At 39.2% G+C, this 15,000-nt stretch overlaps 1 protein-coding gene across 10 annotated transcripts in view; it reads right to left on the minus strand.

Moving 5' to 3' along the window:
* Positions 1-15,000, minus strand: part of LOC135094481 (uncharacterized) — a 406,203-nt gene that overhangs the window by 117,620 nt on the left and 273,583 nt on the right. For all 10 annotated transcript variants that reach the window (XR_010263832.1, XR_010263829.1, XR_010263831.1 and 7 more), the window contains exon 7: positions 6,151-6,183. Coding sequence is in view for 2 of the 10 variants with exons in the window: in XM_063994607.1 (XP_063850677.1) it covers positions 6,151-6,183 (33 nt within the window). In the remaining 8 variants the exon portion in view is untranslated. The remainder of the gene's footprint in view (positions 1-6,150; positions 6,184-15,000) is intronic.

The raw sequence follows: 15,000 nt of genomic DNA on the forward strand, positions 1-15,000 counted from the left end.
ATCCCAACTTGACCTGACCTAACCTGAGCTGACCTAGCAAATCATTTCACACGTTCACACATTCAGATCTACATTATGACCTTGAAAACATGTATTCTGACCTTTCTTCTTTACCCCCCATAACCCCCCTCCCCTTCTCACTCTTTTTAACCTTTCGTGACCTTAAATGCAGGAATGCCCGATTTTTTCCTCTTTTTTTCCCCTCTCCAGCAGGAAAATATTAGTGTAGATTCTCACAGACAGCCTCGCCTCGCCTCGCCAGGGCCAATACGTCTGCTGCTGCTTGTCCCTCCTTTGTGTTCCCTTGTGACCCAGTGCCCTACATGTTTCCCTGTTTTCCTTTATATATATTTTTTCCCTTTCATCATATTTTTTTTAGGCTTGTTTCCTTCCTCCATATATGCCTTGCTTTATTCTCTCTCTCTCTCTCTCTCTCTCTCTCTCTCTCTCTCTCTCTCTCTCTCTCTCTCTCTCTCTCTCTCTCTCTAAGCTACTACAGTCATAAATAAAAGTTATATTAAGTAAATTCCCTTTCCTGCTTCTGAATTCTTTAAGCGGGAGTCGTGATTTTCCCAGCGTCTCCCCCCTCTCCCTCTCTCTCTCTCTCTCTCTCTCTCTCTCTCTCTCTCTCTCTCTCTCTCTCTCTCTCTCTCTCGCTGCAATTTCGCACGCTCAAAAATCCTTCGTTTGCTCTTTGCCTTTTCATTATTTCTTTCTCTATTTATGCCCATATTTCAAGTCTCTCTCTCTCTCTCTCTCTCTCTCTCTCTCTCTCTCTCTCTCTCTCTCTCTCTCTCCGTTCTTGTATTTCCTTCTTGAACAGAAGACGTATAAAAAATGGCAATTAAAAATAACTAAACTGAGTGACCTGTATTCTCTCTCTCTCTATCTCTCTCTCTCTCTCTCTCTCTCTCTCTCTCTCTCTCTCTCTCTCTCTCTCTCTCTCTTTCACTTGTCTTTAATTAAGCGAGTGTCTGTAATCAGTTCTTGTCTTTACGTCTCTATTTCTCTCTCTCTCTCTCTCTCTCTCTCTCTCTCTCTCTCTCTCTGATTTACCAAGAGATTAAGTTTATATGTAATTGTCTATCTTAATCCTTATCCTTTTCTTCTCTTCCTCCTCTTTCTTTTTTTCTTTGTTTTCTCCTTTGCTTCTTGTTTCTTTTCCATTCAAGTTTTTTTTCTTTCTTTTTCTTTTGCTTCTCTCCTTTCCCTTCTTCATCATATTCTTCGTTAAGTCTTTCCTTTTTTCTTGTTATCTCTCTCCCTCTTTGCTGTCCCTTCCTCCTCCTCCTCCTCCTCCTCCTCGTCTTCCTCTTCCTCCTCCTCCTCTTTTTTATGTCCGCTCATACCCATCGTCTTTTCCTTCTTCTTAACTTCTCCTCCTCCTCCTCCTCCTCCCATGCTTCTCTTCTTTTGCTTATTACCCCCCTCCTACCCCTCTTTTCCTTCTCCCCTCCTCCTTCCCCCTCCTCCTCCATCGCTTTATGATTTTTTCCTCCAAAGCTGCTTCTCCTCCTCCTCCTCCTCCTCCTCCTCCTCCTCCTCATGGTGTCCTGTCTCTTCCTCCTCTATTCTCCTCCTCCTTCTTCTTCTTCTCCACTTCCTTCATTTTTTTTCCTCTCTAATTCCTCCTCCTCCTGAGTTTATTTTTTTCTGTTGACATCTTCCTTCGCGTTCACTGATTCTTTGTTTCTTTTTTCCTTCTTTTTTTTTCCCCTTCTTTCTTTTTTCTTTTCCGGCAGCGAAGAAGTCGAAAGTAATTAATAATGTTGCATGTGCCAGGTATTGTCTCGTCTCGTACCCGTCGGCGGCAAGGTAAATGTCTCATGCGGTTATATTTAGGTGCCCAGGTGACCGCACATCAAGACAACACACACACCTGTCTTGCTCACCTGTCCGCCCTTACCTGTGTGTGTGTTTGGTGTTGTGTTTTTTTCTTTTTCTTTGTTATTTTTGCCTGATTTGAAATTTTGAGTGGTTCTGTCTCTGTCTCTCTCTCTCTCTCTCTCTCTCTCTCTCTCTCTCTCTCTCTCTCTCTCTCTCTCTCTCTCTCTCTCTCTCTCTAAGTGTGGTGATTAGTGAGATTATTGTGTGTGTGTGTGTGTGTGTGTGTGTGTGTGTGTGTGTGTGTGTGTGTGTGTGTGTGTGTGTGTGTGTGTGTGTGTGTGTGTGTGTGTGTGTGTGTGTGTGTGTGAGGGTTTGGAAATTGTGATGTGGTTTGCAGGCATTCGTGTTGGACTGCGTTGTGGTGGTGGTGGTGGTGGTGGTGGTGGTGGTGGTGATGCAAAAGTAATAAGTGCATTGCAAAAAAAGTTATGTTTATGGTGATGATGATGATAGTGGTGGCGGTGGCGGTGGTGGTGACATTATTGTGGTGCTTGTGTTGATGGTGATGCTGATGGTGGTGACAAAACGCAGGAAAGTAGGGTGGTAGTGTTAGGAAATTAGGGGAAAAAATAGCGAGGTTAGGAAGGAAAGAATGAAAAAAAGGGGGTTTTGTGGTGGTGGTGGTGGTGGTGGTAGGGATTGTCATAAGAAATCAGTATGGTAATTGTGGCAGAAAAAAAAATATAAAGAAGAAGGAAATAAAAGAAAGGGCAGAGATAAGTAGATTTTTTAATGGTGGTGGTGGTGGTGGTGGTGGTGGTGTGGTAGAAATGGTTATAGTGGCAAGAACATAACAAGAATGAGGGTGGTAGTAGTAGTGGTAGTAGTAAAAGTAGAAAGTAGAGTGATGTAGCTGTGCAGTTGTGGTGGTGGTGGTGGTGGTGGTGGTGGTGAAGATTGTCTTAGTAACATAACAGTAAAAAGACAAAAATAGTGTAGCAGAGAGGTTGTGGTGTTCGTGATGATGATGATGATGATGGTGGTGCTAGCAGTGGTAGTGATGTAGTTAGAATGATTTCAGGGACAAGATAGCAGAAAAAAGTAAATAAATACATCTGGTGTTTGTGGTAGTAGTGGTGGTGGTGATACAGCGGCCAGGGATGTCAGTAGTAGCAGTGGTGGTGGTGGTGGTGGTGGTGGTATTATGCAGCCCAACCGCTACACCACCTTTTCATGGCCGCGCCCTAACGATGTCAACAACTTTTTCAGGAACTTTGGCAAAATATCTTTCGAGCTGTCAGCGTTTCCGAGAGAGAAGCGCATTAAAAAAAAAAATAAATAAATAAATAAATAAACACGAAAAAAGTGAGACAAAAAGATCAGAAAACGACAAAGAAAAAAATTGGAATCTACTTCCCGAAACGATATCAAGTAGCTAACTAACTATTACTACTACTACTACTACTGATACTATGTGAAAGAAAAAAAAAAGTGAGCAGAACAAATAACTCGTGGAAAAAAAAGTGACATATTTTCCTTTTACATCGAAACTAAAAAGGGTAAAAAAAGGAGCAGATGTGATCAAAATTCGTGGAAAAAAAAATACGTTGATTCTTGGCTGAAACATTCTGGGAAAAGTGACGAAAGCTAATGGAAAAAAAAAACAGTGTAAACAAAAGCGACAGTGAGTGAAAACAAGTGAACAACGTGGACCAGGAAAAAAGCACGAGTGAACGAAACGAAGCAAAAAAATAAAAATAAATAAATACATAAATAAAAATAAATCAGAAAAGAATACACAAAGAGTACCAAAGAAAACAAAGGAAAGGAAAAAGCAAATAGATAAAAACACCTTGCATTAATTAGAGGAAAAAAAAAGGAAAAGAAAAAAAAAACTTGATCTATGCACACGAAATGAAAATAAAGATCTGGTTTTGAAAGGCGAAATCTCTGAACGAAAGGAAGAGAGACTGAATAGGAGGAATAAAAAAGTATATTCACTGACAACGATAAAAAAAAAAGTTCAATGGTCATCCTTCCAATACTGAAGTGAATTGAAACTGGAAAAAAAAGCAGAAGGAATTAAAAAGAAAAAAATAAATGAACCCCAAAAAATAATGAAAAAACGAAACCAAGACGTAAAAAAGGCAATGAGAATGTGAAGATATTGATGAAAAACAGGAAAAAAGTGAAGACAGAAAATTTACAACTGATACAACAGACGAACTTAAAAGGAAAAGAAAATAAGTGCAAGAAAGATCAAGGATATTGCAGAGATTAATTTAGTTTTGTCTCCCCTTAAAAGAAAATAGAAAATAAAAAGTCATCTGATAAACCAAAAAGTAATAATACAATAAAACAGTGACAAAAATCAGACAAAAGTGAAAAACAAAAGGAAAACACTAAACCAAAATAAAACACATTAAACCAATACCAGAATAAAAAAAAGTGAGAAAAAAGAAAACGGAAAGCAGAAAAATAAACCACCAAATTGAAACAGAAAATAAAGAAAAAATATAATAAATAAAACCAAAAAATAGTGAACTGAGAAAGGAATAAGAACAAAAAAAAAACAGAAAAATAAACCAGTAAAATGAAAAAAATAGAAAAATAGATCAACAAAGAGGAAAGGCAACCAGTGAAGCAGAGAACACAATACAATGACCTTCGTGTATTGATAGTGAAGCAAACAGATCGAGATGCCGCGCCAAGATAGACCCCACTACCTCCTGCCCTTCACCTGCCTGCTGCTGCTGCTGCTCACCCCCCTGCTGCTCATGGCACAAACAGGTGAGTACCGCGCCTCCACACAGCCCCCACCCACACCTAACCTAACGTCATCTTACCTTACATAAAATATCTGGGTTTTTTGAGGTTTTGCGAGGTGATGGCAAGTCGAGGATGATAAATGATGTACTTTCGTGGGCTCTGCAAAGGACTGAGGTGAAATGTTTAGGTGACTGAGAAGAAAATGACGAAAGTAAAAGAAAATATTGCCAGTTTTAGGGAGAGTGGGACTTTGAGGTAAAAGGAAAATGGGAAATAGTGTAATTTTGTGTTTTAAAGTAAAGGTAAAATTTATAGAAACATAAGAAAAGATGTAAGTGATTTGTGGACTTCAGAACAGTGGGGGAGAAAGATGTGAAAGGAGATATTGCTGTTGGGAAAGCGAAAATAAGTCGAAAATGAGAAATGGTGTACTTTTTATGGGTTCTCGAAGTCATGAGAGAAAACTGAAGAAATATATTTTTTTTTGAGGGGGAGTTTAAGAAATTTGTGTAAAAATATACTTTGGATTGTTTAAAAATTAGTGTACTTCCAGAGTTTTCATCGCCGAGTTCAGGTTCAGAGAGAAAGATGTGATAAAAATTCCTAGAGTAGTATATGAAGCGCCACTGATTTTTTAAGTTTGAAATATTAAGGAAAAATATGGAAAAGTATGAAAAAATGATGTACCTTCCTGGGGATTTCATGATTATGATATCCATTGAGAAAATACGAAAAAAAAAAGACTGAATTTTAGCAGTTAGGAAAAGGAAGATCAAATGGATTTAAGGGTTTTAGATGAAGGTAAATCTGTACAAAAAATATAAGGAAAAAGAGACAATTATTTTTTTGGAAGTTTGGAAAATAAATGTAAAAGAAAAAAATATATAAGAAAGCATAAAAAGTAGAATACATGGAAAAAAAATTAAAACACACACACACACACACACACACACACACACACACACACACACACACACACACACACACACACACACACATTTTTGGAGAAGTAAACGTGCGAAAAAAAATAAATGAAAAAAAATACATATAAAAACCGTACTTGCCAAAATAAACAATACATAAAAATACTGCAGGAATTTGATGTATACAAGGTCTCGGTGTATTATTCAAGAGAGTATAGCGAAAATATGAGGTTGACTCCCTGTGACTTCCTGTGAACTTCAACTGTTTGCAAAGAGAAGCAGCAAGACACACCAGAAATGAAACTAACTTTTTTTTTCCCATCTTCCTTTCTTTCTTTCTTTCTTTCTGTCCCTGTGGTTATCTTTTCCAGCAGTGGCATAATGAATAAACTCTCTCTCTCTCTCTCTCTCTCTCTCTCTCTCTCTCTCTCTCTCTCTCTCTCTCTCTCTCTCTCTCTCTCTCTGGCCGGACTTCTTCATACGTAAAAGGAAGAGAAAACCATGAAAAAATTTCTGTAATATGCACGAGAGAGAGAGAGAGAGAGAGAGAGAGAGAGAGAGAGAGAGAGAGAGAGAGAGAGAGAGAGAGAGAGAGAGAGAGAGCATAAAGATAATTCACTTCATACGTTACCTCATCCGCTCGTCCCCTGCAGCTTCTCCCGTCCTGAGAGAGAGAGTGAGAGAGAGAGAGAGAGAGAGAGAGAGAGAGAGAGAGAGAGAGAGAGAGAGAGAGAGAGAGAGAGAGAGAGAGAGAGAGAGAGAGAGAGAGAGAGAGAGAGAGAGAGAGAGAGATGAATAAGTACGAATGCTCACGAAAATAAAAGATAAACAAAAAAACAAAAACAACATAGAAAAAAAAACTACACACACACACACACACACACACACACACACACACACGTACGGGACAATAACAACCATAAAAAAGAAAAAGAAAAGGTAAAAAAAAAGGCCACAAACCCGCTAACTAACAGGGAAGAAAATATTATGCCATTATCTTCACCGGAATTACTGAGGCGACTCTTTTATATGCAAGTCACCCCCCTTCCCCCTTCCCCCCTCCTCCTCCTCCTCCTCCTCCTGTTCCTCCACCTCCTCCTCCTCCCCCTTCTCCTCCTCTTTTTCTTCCGGCTCGTTATGCTAAGTTTCTCTCTCTCTCTCTCTCTCTCTCTCTCTCTCTCTCTCTCTCTCTCTCTCTCTAGGGTTCGACTTTTCACATGCGTTTTTTAGGTTTTGTAGTCGTGGTGGTGGTGGTGGTAGTAGTAGTAGTAGTAGTAGTAGTAGTAGTAGTAGTAGTAGTAGTAGTAGTAGTAGTAGTAGTTGTTGTTGTGGTTGTTGTTGTTGTGGTAGTTCTCGTAGTTTTTGTTGTTTTCTTTTCATCTACGTTGTATTTTGTTCTTCGATGTGTTTCTTCTTCTTTTACTGCTTCCTCCTCCTCCTCCTCCTCCTCCTCCTCCTCCTCCTCCTCCTCCTCCTTACACATTTCATCGCGATAAAATATACACGCACGCGTCTCGAATATCATAAAAAATACATGCAAATTCACTCAAACACACACACACACACACACAAACAGAAAAAAAAAAAAAAACATATTTAGATAAAAAGACAAAAAAACAGACAGACAGACAGACAAACAGACAGGCATGCATTCAGACAGACAGACAGACAGACAGACAGACAGACAGACAGACAGACAGACAGACAGACAGAAGAATAGGCAATAAGTTTGTAGGTTGGAAATTGGGAGAGTGAAGAAGTGAAGAAAGGAAGGATATGGAGTAGAAGGGAAATAAATAAAGGAAGAGGAGATAATGAAGGAAGGAAGGAAGGAAGGAAGGAATGGTGGTATGGGAACGAAAGAAAAGGAATAGGAGGAAAAGGAAAGGAAAAAAACGGACAATGAAGGAAATGAAAATAGAAAAGGAAGGAAAGAGACAATGAAGGAAATGAAAATAACAGAGAAAAAAAAAGGAATAGGAGATGAAGGAAAAGACACGGGTAATTAAGAAAACGAAAATAAAAGATAAAAAACAACGGAAAGAAAGAAAAGAAACAATGAAGAAAATGAAAATAGGAAAGAAAAGAATAGATGAAGGAAAGGAAAAGACAGACAACGAAAGAAATGAAAACAGAACGAAGAGAAAAAAAAATGACGGAAACGAAAATAGGAGAAAAAAAGAAGAGAGAAAAGGAAAGAGAACGAAGAAAAGAAAAAAAATAAGTGAGAGAAAGAAAAGAATAATATGGGGAGAGAGAGAGAGAGAGAGAGAGAGAGGGGGGAAGGACCACTCACTCTCACCATCTTCCCTCACTTTCCAATGGTTGCCGCGCTGTGAAAGTAACCGTGTCTCCATAGCGAGAGGAGAAGGGGGGGGGGGAGGAGACCAACTGTGAGGGGAAATAAAGAAGAGGAAGAGGAAGAGGAAGAGGAGAAGGAAGAGGATAGTTAGGGTATAGTTTATTGTTGTTGTTGTTGTTGTTGTTGTTGATGATGTTGTTGTTGTTGTTTATCATTATATTGTTGTTGTTGTTGTTGTTGTTGTTGTTGTTATCATTACTATTGTTGTTGTTGTTGTTGTTGTTGTTGTTGTTGTTGTTATTATTATTATTGCCGCTACTATTACTACTACTACTACTACTATTAATGCTCTGTAGTAGTAGTAATAGTAGTAGTAGTAGTAGTAGAAGCAGCACTTAATAACACCAAATACAAAAAAAAGAAAAAGAAAAAGAAAAAAACTGACGAAAGAAACGATAGTAAAAATAAAAACAAACAAACAAACAAACAAACAAACAAACAAACAAACAAACAAATAAATAAAACCAAACAAGCTAAATGGCCCGAAATAAACCAGAATGTTTAAAAAAAATAAATAAATAAAAAGTCGACCCTGGAAAATAAATATTGAGGCGAAATGAAAATCTGACTTGACATTCAAAAACCAAAACATGAACTGAAATGTGACGCAGATTTTTTTTAAAGCGTTTCTGACACTTTAGTCACGAGAGGAAATTAATGGAAGGGGGAAAATATTAATAGTGCCTGAGGGAAAAAATGAGAAGGGGAAAAAAGTAAGGAAAATAAGGAAGAGTAAGAATAATGGAGATAAACGAAGAGTAAAGAGGGAAAAAGTAGAGTAATGAAGGGAGAAAGGAAAAAAGAAGGAAAAAAGATGGAAAACTATGACTTAGGGAAAATAAATGGTAATAGGGAAAATAACTAAAGTAAAAAGGTAAAGAAAAAGGAAAAGGGAATAACAATACAGCGAAAAATGTCAGAGAAAACAAGAAAAAGAAAAAAATGATGAATGGATGAAAAAGAATACTAACAGTGAAAATATGTAGAAGAGAATAAATGAAAAGGGAAAAAAAGAAAAAATGAGGAATGGCAAGAAAAAAAGTGATGAATAGTGAAAAACAAAATAGTGACAACGAAATCAAATAAAAAGCTTAGAAAATAAAAAAAAATAGAAAAAGTAAACAAAAGAAAATGCGAATAAAAGAAAACAGGAACTAGAAAAAAATAGGAGAACGACTCAAGTAAAAAGCTAAAAAAAAAAAAAAAAAAATGAAGAACAATAACATGAAAAGAAAGAAAAGGAAAAGTAATGAATTAAAGAAAAGAAAACAAGAAAAATAACAGCAATTCACTTTCCACAAATCTCAGTTAAAATTGAAGGAAAAAAAGGGAAAAAAGAAAAAGAAAAGCAAAGAGTTTAATTAGAGGAGTTTGAAGAATATTAAATCGTGGCCACTGAAATCTGATTTTTTCTTTCTTTTTTCTTTTTTTCGTTTTTCTTCTTTCTTTATTCTTTTCATGCAGCAAGTTACGTGTATTAGAATTCTGTGTGTGTGTGTGTGTGTGTGTGTGTGTGTGTGTGTGTGTGTGTGTGTGTGTGTGTGTGTGTGTGTGTGTGTGTGTGTGTACAGTATCCATTTCCTTCCTCTCCTTTTCTTTCTATTCCTCTTCCTCCTCCTATTTCTCCTACTCCTCCTTTCCCAATACCCTCTCACCTCACCTCCTTCTCTTCCTCCTCCTCTTTGCTACTCTCGTCGTTTGTCTCTCCTCCTCCTCCTCCTCCTCCTCCTCCTCCTACTCTTTTATTCAGCTTCTTTGCACCTCATCTTTTCCTTCTCTTCTCTTCCTCTTTTCTACATATTATCATCTCTTCTCTCCTTTCCTCATCCTCCTCTTCCTCTTCCTACTGTTTCCTTGCACTAAATCCCCTCCTCTTTCTCTCCTCCTCTTCTTTTCAATTCTCATCTCTTCTCTCCTATTTCCCCTCCTCCTCCTCCTCCTCTTGCAATTCCTCCTCTTTACCTAGCTTCTCTCTCCTTTCTCCTCTTATACTCTTCTCTCCTTTCCTCCTCCTCTTCTCACCACTAAGAAGTGAAAAAGGGAGGAAAAAGAGGGAAAAAGGGAAAACAAAGACAAGCGGGCAAAATAAGGGAAATAATTCTGCGAAGAAGGGAAAAAGAGAAGTCATCCTTAGAGAGAGAGAGAGAGAGAGAGAGAGAGAGAGAGAGAGAGAGAGAGAGAGAGAGAGAGAGAGAGAGAGAGAGAGAGAGAGAGAGAGAGAGAGAGAGAGAGAGAGAGCGAGAGAGAGCGAGAGAGAGAGAGAGAGAGAGAGAGAGAGAGAGAGAGAGAGAGAGAGAGAGAGAGAGAGAGAGAGAGAGAGAGAAAATGCAGCCAATGTCTTGTTCTCTGTAAATAGTTTTCTTTGATTTTCCAATTTCTCTTTCGAGGTGTTCCGGAAATAAGAGCAGGAGGAGGAGGAGGAGGAGGAGGAGGAGGAGGAGGAGGAGGAGGAGGAGGAGGAGGAGGAGGAAGGGCTACAATAACATGGGGTACGGGAAGGACATGGTGGACGAGGAGGAGGAGGAGGAGGAGGAGGAGGAGGAGGAGGAGGAGGAGGAGGAGGAGGAGGAGGAGGAGGACTATGAAAACAAGAGGACGAAGTGAAGGGAAACGAGGAGGTAGAAAAGATGAAGGAGGAGGAGGAGGAGGAGGAGGAGGAGGAGGAGGAGGAGGAGGAGGAGGAGGAGGAGGAGGAAGAGGAGGAGGAGAAGGAGAAGGAAGACAATAACAAGAGAATGAGGAGGAATAAAACAGTACAGAGAAGAGAGAAAGAGAAAGAGGAGGAGAAGTGCAAGGAGGAGGAGGAGGAGGAGGAGGAGGAGGAGGAGGAGGAGGAGGAGGAGGAGGAGGAGGAGGAGGAGGAGGAGGAATACAAAGGAATACAAAGGAAAGCCAAACAGCAACAGACCTTTTGATCCTTGCAAGGCTGTTTGGTAACTACTTCTAACTAGCTACAGGGAAGAGAGACAGGACAGCATAAGAGGAGGAGGAGGAGGAGGAGGAGGAGGAGGAGGAGGAGGAGTGTGAAGCCCCAAGGAATCAAGAAAAGCTACTCCCCTTCAAGGACTTCTAAGGATGTGAGTCTGGGAGTCCTTCAGGTCAGCTCCTCCTTATCCTATAGAAAACCACCATAAGGACGTCTGTATGTCTTCTTATCTTTGTTATCCGTATCTCTTCTCCTTCCTTGAATTTTTATCTGTTTCTTTATCTCTCTATCTCATTTTCTTTCGATGTTCATTTTTTCTTGTATTTTTTTTTATTTGTTGTTGTTCCTGTTGTTGTTGTTGTTGTTTTTCTTGTATTTTTTGTTTATTTTTTTATTTGTTGTTGTTCCTGTTGTTGTTGTTGTTCGTCTTGTTCTTCTTCTTCTTGTTTTTTTTCTAGTTCTTATTCGTGTTCTTGTTATTTTTGTTCTTCTCCTCCTCCTCCTCCTAGTTGTTGTTGTTGTTGTTGTTAATGTTGTTTTTGTTTCTCTTTCTGTTCTCCTTCATCTCCTTCTATTTCTTTTTTTAATTCTTCTTTTCCAGCCTCATCTCTTCTTTCTTTTTTCTTCTTCTCCTTCATCTCTTTCTATTTTGTTTTCCTCTTCTTTACCTTCATTCTTTTCTTTCTTCTTCCTTCTCATAAAAACTAACAGGCTCTCTCTCTCTCTCTCTCTCTCTCTCTCTCTCTCTCTCTCTCTCTCTCTCTCTCTCTCTCTCTCTCTCTCTCTCTCTCTATTCCTTTGTCCCTCCTCCTCCTCCTCCTCCTCCTCCTCCCCCTCTTCCTTCCCTTCTCTTCTCTCTTATTCTTTCTACATCCATTTATCATACTCTCTCTTTTCTTCCTTATTTTTATGGGTCTTATTTATTTCTTCCTTTTTATTCTTTCTTTCATTTCCTTCTTCCTTTTGTCTTCTTCATCATCATCTTTTCTTGTTTATTCTCTCTGTTTATTTTTACCTGATTTTCCCATTTCCTCTTTCCTTCCTTTCCTTGTATTCTATTCTTTCTTTTATTATTGTTTTCCTTTTCTCTTATTCTTTTATTTTTGTTTTTTTCTTTATCTTCTGAATCATTCTTTTTTCTTTCCACTTCTTATTTTTCTTATCCTCTTCCATCTCTCTTCCCTTCTATATTAATGGTTCCTCTTCGTACCTCCTCTTTATCCTTCTTTTTGTTGTTGTTGTTGTTGTTGTTGTTGTTGTTGTTGTTGTTGTTGTTGTTCTTGTTTTCTGTTCATTTCCTTGCATCTCATCTTTCTTTAATAGTTTTTTTCTCCTACCTCCTTCTCCTCCTTTTCCTCATTAGTTTCCTCCTCCTCCTCCTCCTCCTCTTCCCCCTTCTCTTTCTCCTTAGCCTCCTCCTCCACCTTCACATCCAACTCCTTCGTCTTCCTCCTCCTCCTCCTCCTCCTCTTCCTCCTCTTCACCCTCCTCCTTCTCCTCCTCCTCCTCCTCCTCTTCCTCCTTTCTCTCCTCGCTTTCCCTTTATATTCCATTGTGTCTTTGTATTCCTCTCCCTCTAACTCCTCCTCCTCTTCTCTCCTCTCCTCCTCCTCCTCCTCCTCCTCCTTTGCCTGATCTATCGTTGCGGCATCTATATACATTTCTATTTCTATGCACCACCACCATCACCACCTCCTCCTCCTCCTCCTGCGGGTGACACGAGGGCGCCGAGGGTCTGGAGGGCGACACGCGTTGTCTCGTTAACCAAATGGAGTTAAGGAAGGGAAGGAGAGGAGAAGGATGACTAATGGGTAATGTCTTAACGTGGTGGTGGTGGTGGTGGTGGTGATGGTGGAGAGGGATGAGCGGGTGGTAATGAGTGGTGAGGGAAATGGAGATGAAGGGTGGAGAGAGAGAGAGAGAGAGAGAGAGAGAGAGAGAGAGAGAGAGAGAGAGAGAGAGAGAGAGAGAGAGAGAGAGAGAGAGAGAGAGAGAGAGAGAGTGGTACATATATAAGAAACGGAAAAAAAATGTAGAGAAATGAGAGATAAGAGAAATAAATAGACAGACAGAAACACATACAAAGATTATGACTAGTTTATTTTTTTTCTATAATACACGATACGGTCTATGGATAAACGTATATTTTCTGCATTTATTCATTATTTCCGTTTTTTTTATAACTCTCTCTCTCTCTCTCTCTCTCTCTCTCTCTCTCTCTCTCTCTCTCTCTCTCTCTCAATCAGGACAGAAGGTTGATGACACTACCTTGTTCTTGCTCTTCCACTTCACTGCCATACGTAACATTCCCTCTCTCTCTCTCTCTCTCTCTCTCTCTCTCTCTCTCTCTCTCTCTCTCTCTCTCTCTCTCTCTCTCTCTCTCTCTCTCTCTCTCGTGATCGATTGTCAATTCGCAACGGCTGGACAAAGCTAGTGGTTGTAGTAGCGGTGGTGATGGTAGTAGCAATTGTTGTAGTAATAGCATTTTAATAATACCGAAACATCACAAGTAATGAGTAGTAGTAGTAGTAGTAGTAGTAGTAGTAGTAGTAGTAGTAGTAGTAGTAGTAGTAGTAGTAGTAGTAGCAATAACAGTAGTAATGGCGGTGGCGGTGGTGGTGGTTGTGGGAACAATACTCATAACAACAACAATAACAGCAAAACAAATATATATATGAAAACCTAACATTATACTCACAAGGGGCACTAAATTCACTCCGGCCCTCGCTAATAAAAAAAAAAAAAAAAAAAAATCTGAAAAAAAACCACGTTATTTTGCATCAAACATCAGACCTTTGACAAAATAAACAAGTAAATAGATAAATAAAAAACGAGGAAAATAAACTAGAATAAAGCAACACATTTAAATTACCCCCACCCCACACTCACCTGCACTCACTCTCACTCTGGCATTAACTCACACACACTTAATCACTTTATCACTTTAGGACCAAATGGAGTGACTTATTTCAGGCCAGTTATCCGTTTAATGGCGGGGACGCGAGGCTCGTTTTCTTTTATTTCAGTTCCCGTGTCGTGTATCAATTTTACGGGGGTCAGGGAATGGGGGAGGGTGAGAGGAAGTGTTTTAGGGGGTAAGAGAGGGGTGTTAGTGTCAGGGGAGGGTCAGGTGGGGGTGAGGGAGTGGTTAATAGCTTATCTGAAGGTGAATGGCAGAGGAGAGAGTGTTCTGCCTTGGGGTTCTTGTTTTTTGTTTTGTTTTAATGGCTTCGTGAATGTTGGGGATGGTGGTGGTGGTGGTGGTGGTGGTTGCTGTAATGTGGTGGTCTTGCTAATGTTTCTATTGTTATTACTATTACTTTACTTATTCATGTGGTTTCTTTGTTTTGTTTGTTTGTTTGTTTTTTTATTTATATTTTTTTAGGGTTGTAAGTGAGGTCATTACTGCTGCTGTTACTGTTACTACTGCTGTTACTCCATTTCTTATTTCTCTCCTGTTTTTTTTTTAAGTGCAATTCCTTCATTTTTTATACTACATTTGTCCTCGTGTTTCTTTTCTTTCACTTCATCTCTCATCATTATTCCTGTTTCTCCTCCTCCTCCTGCTTCTTTACGTATTTTCTATTACCTTCACAAACACCATTCCCTTATTTCTTTTCTTTCAATTCACTTCACTATTTAATCTTTTCAAAGTATTTCTGCTCCTTTAATTTCTTCTATCACCTTCATAGACACTCTTTAAGTCTCTTCTTTCAATCTACTCCCTCATCTATTCAATTATTCCTTCAAGTACATTTCCTCTTTCTCCTTCAGTCCATCGCAAATTACACTATCTTATCTCTTACTTTGACTTATCTCGCCCCCTGGTTCTTCCTCCAACCTCACCTTTATCACTCTACTTAATTATCTAATGCTTTCACGTAAGTCCCTTCTGACAATCTCCTCTCCTCTCCTCGTTTCGCTGGTCAGTAAATCCCCACACAGGCACACAGGCAGGTCAGTGATGAGTGAGAGTGACTAACTAATAAGTGCATAATACCTGTGCTAATCTGCTAATTACGATAAATATTGGTGGGTATTACCTGTGCTGTTGTTTTTTTCTGTTTTGTTTATCTGTTTATTTATTTTTTTTGGGGGGTGATTAATGTTACTGTTTAATTTGTTGTTGTTGTTGTTGTTGTTGTTGATGTTCTTAGTGTTGTTGTTATTATTGATCTTACTACTACTACTAC

Source organism: Scylla paramamosain, chromosome 45 (genome assembly GCF_035594125.1).
Source record: "Scylla paramamosain isolate STU-SP2022 chromosome 45, ASM3559412v1, whole genome shotgun sequence".
Lineage (NCBI taxonomy): Eukaryota > Metazoa > Arthropoda > Malacostraca > Decapoda > Portunidae > Scylla > Scylla paramamosain.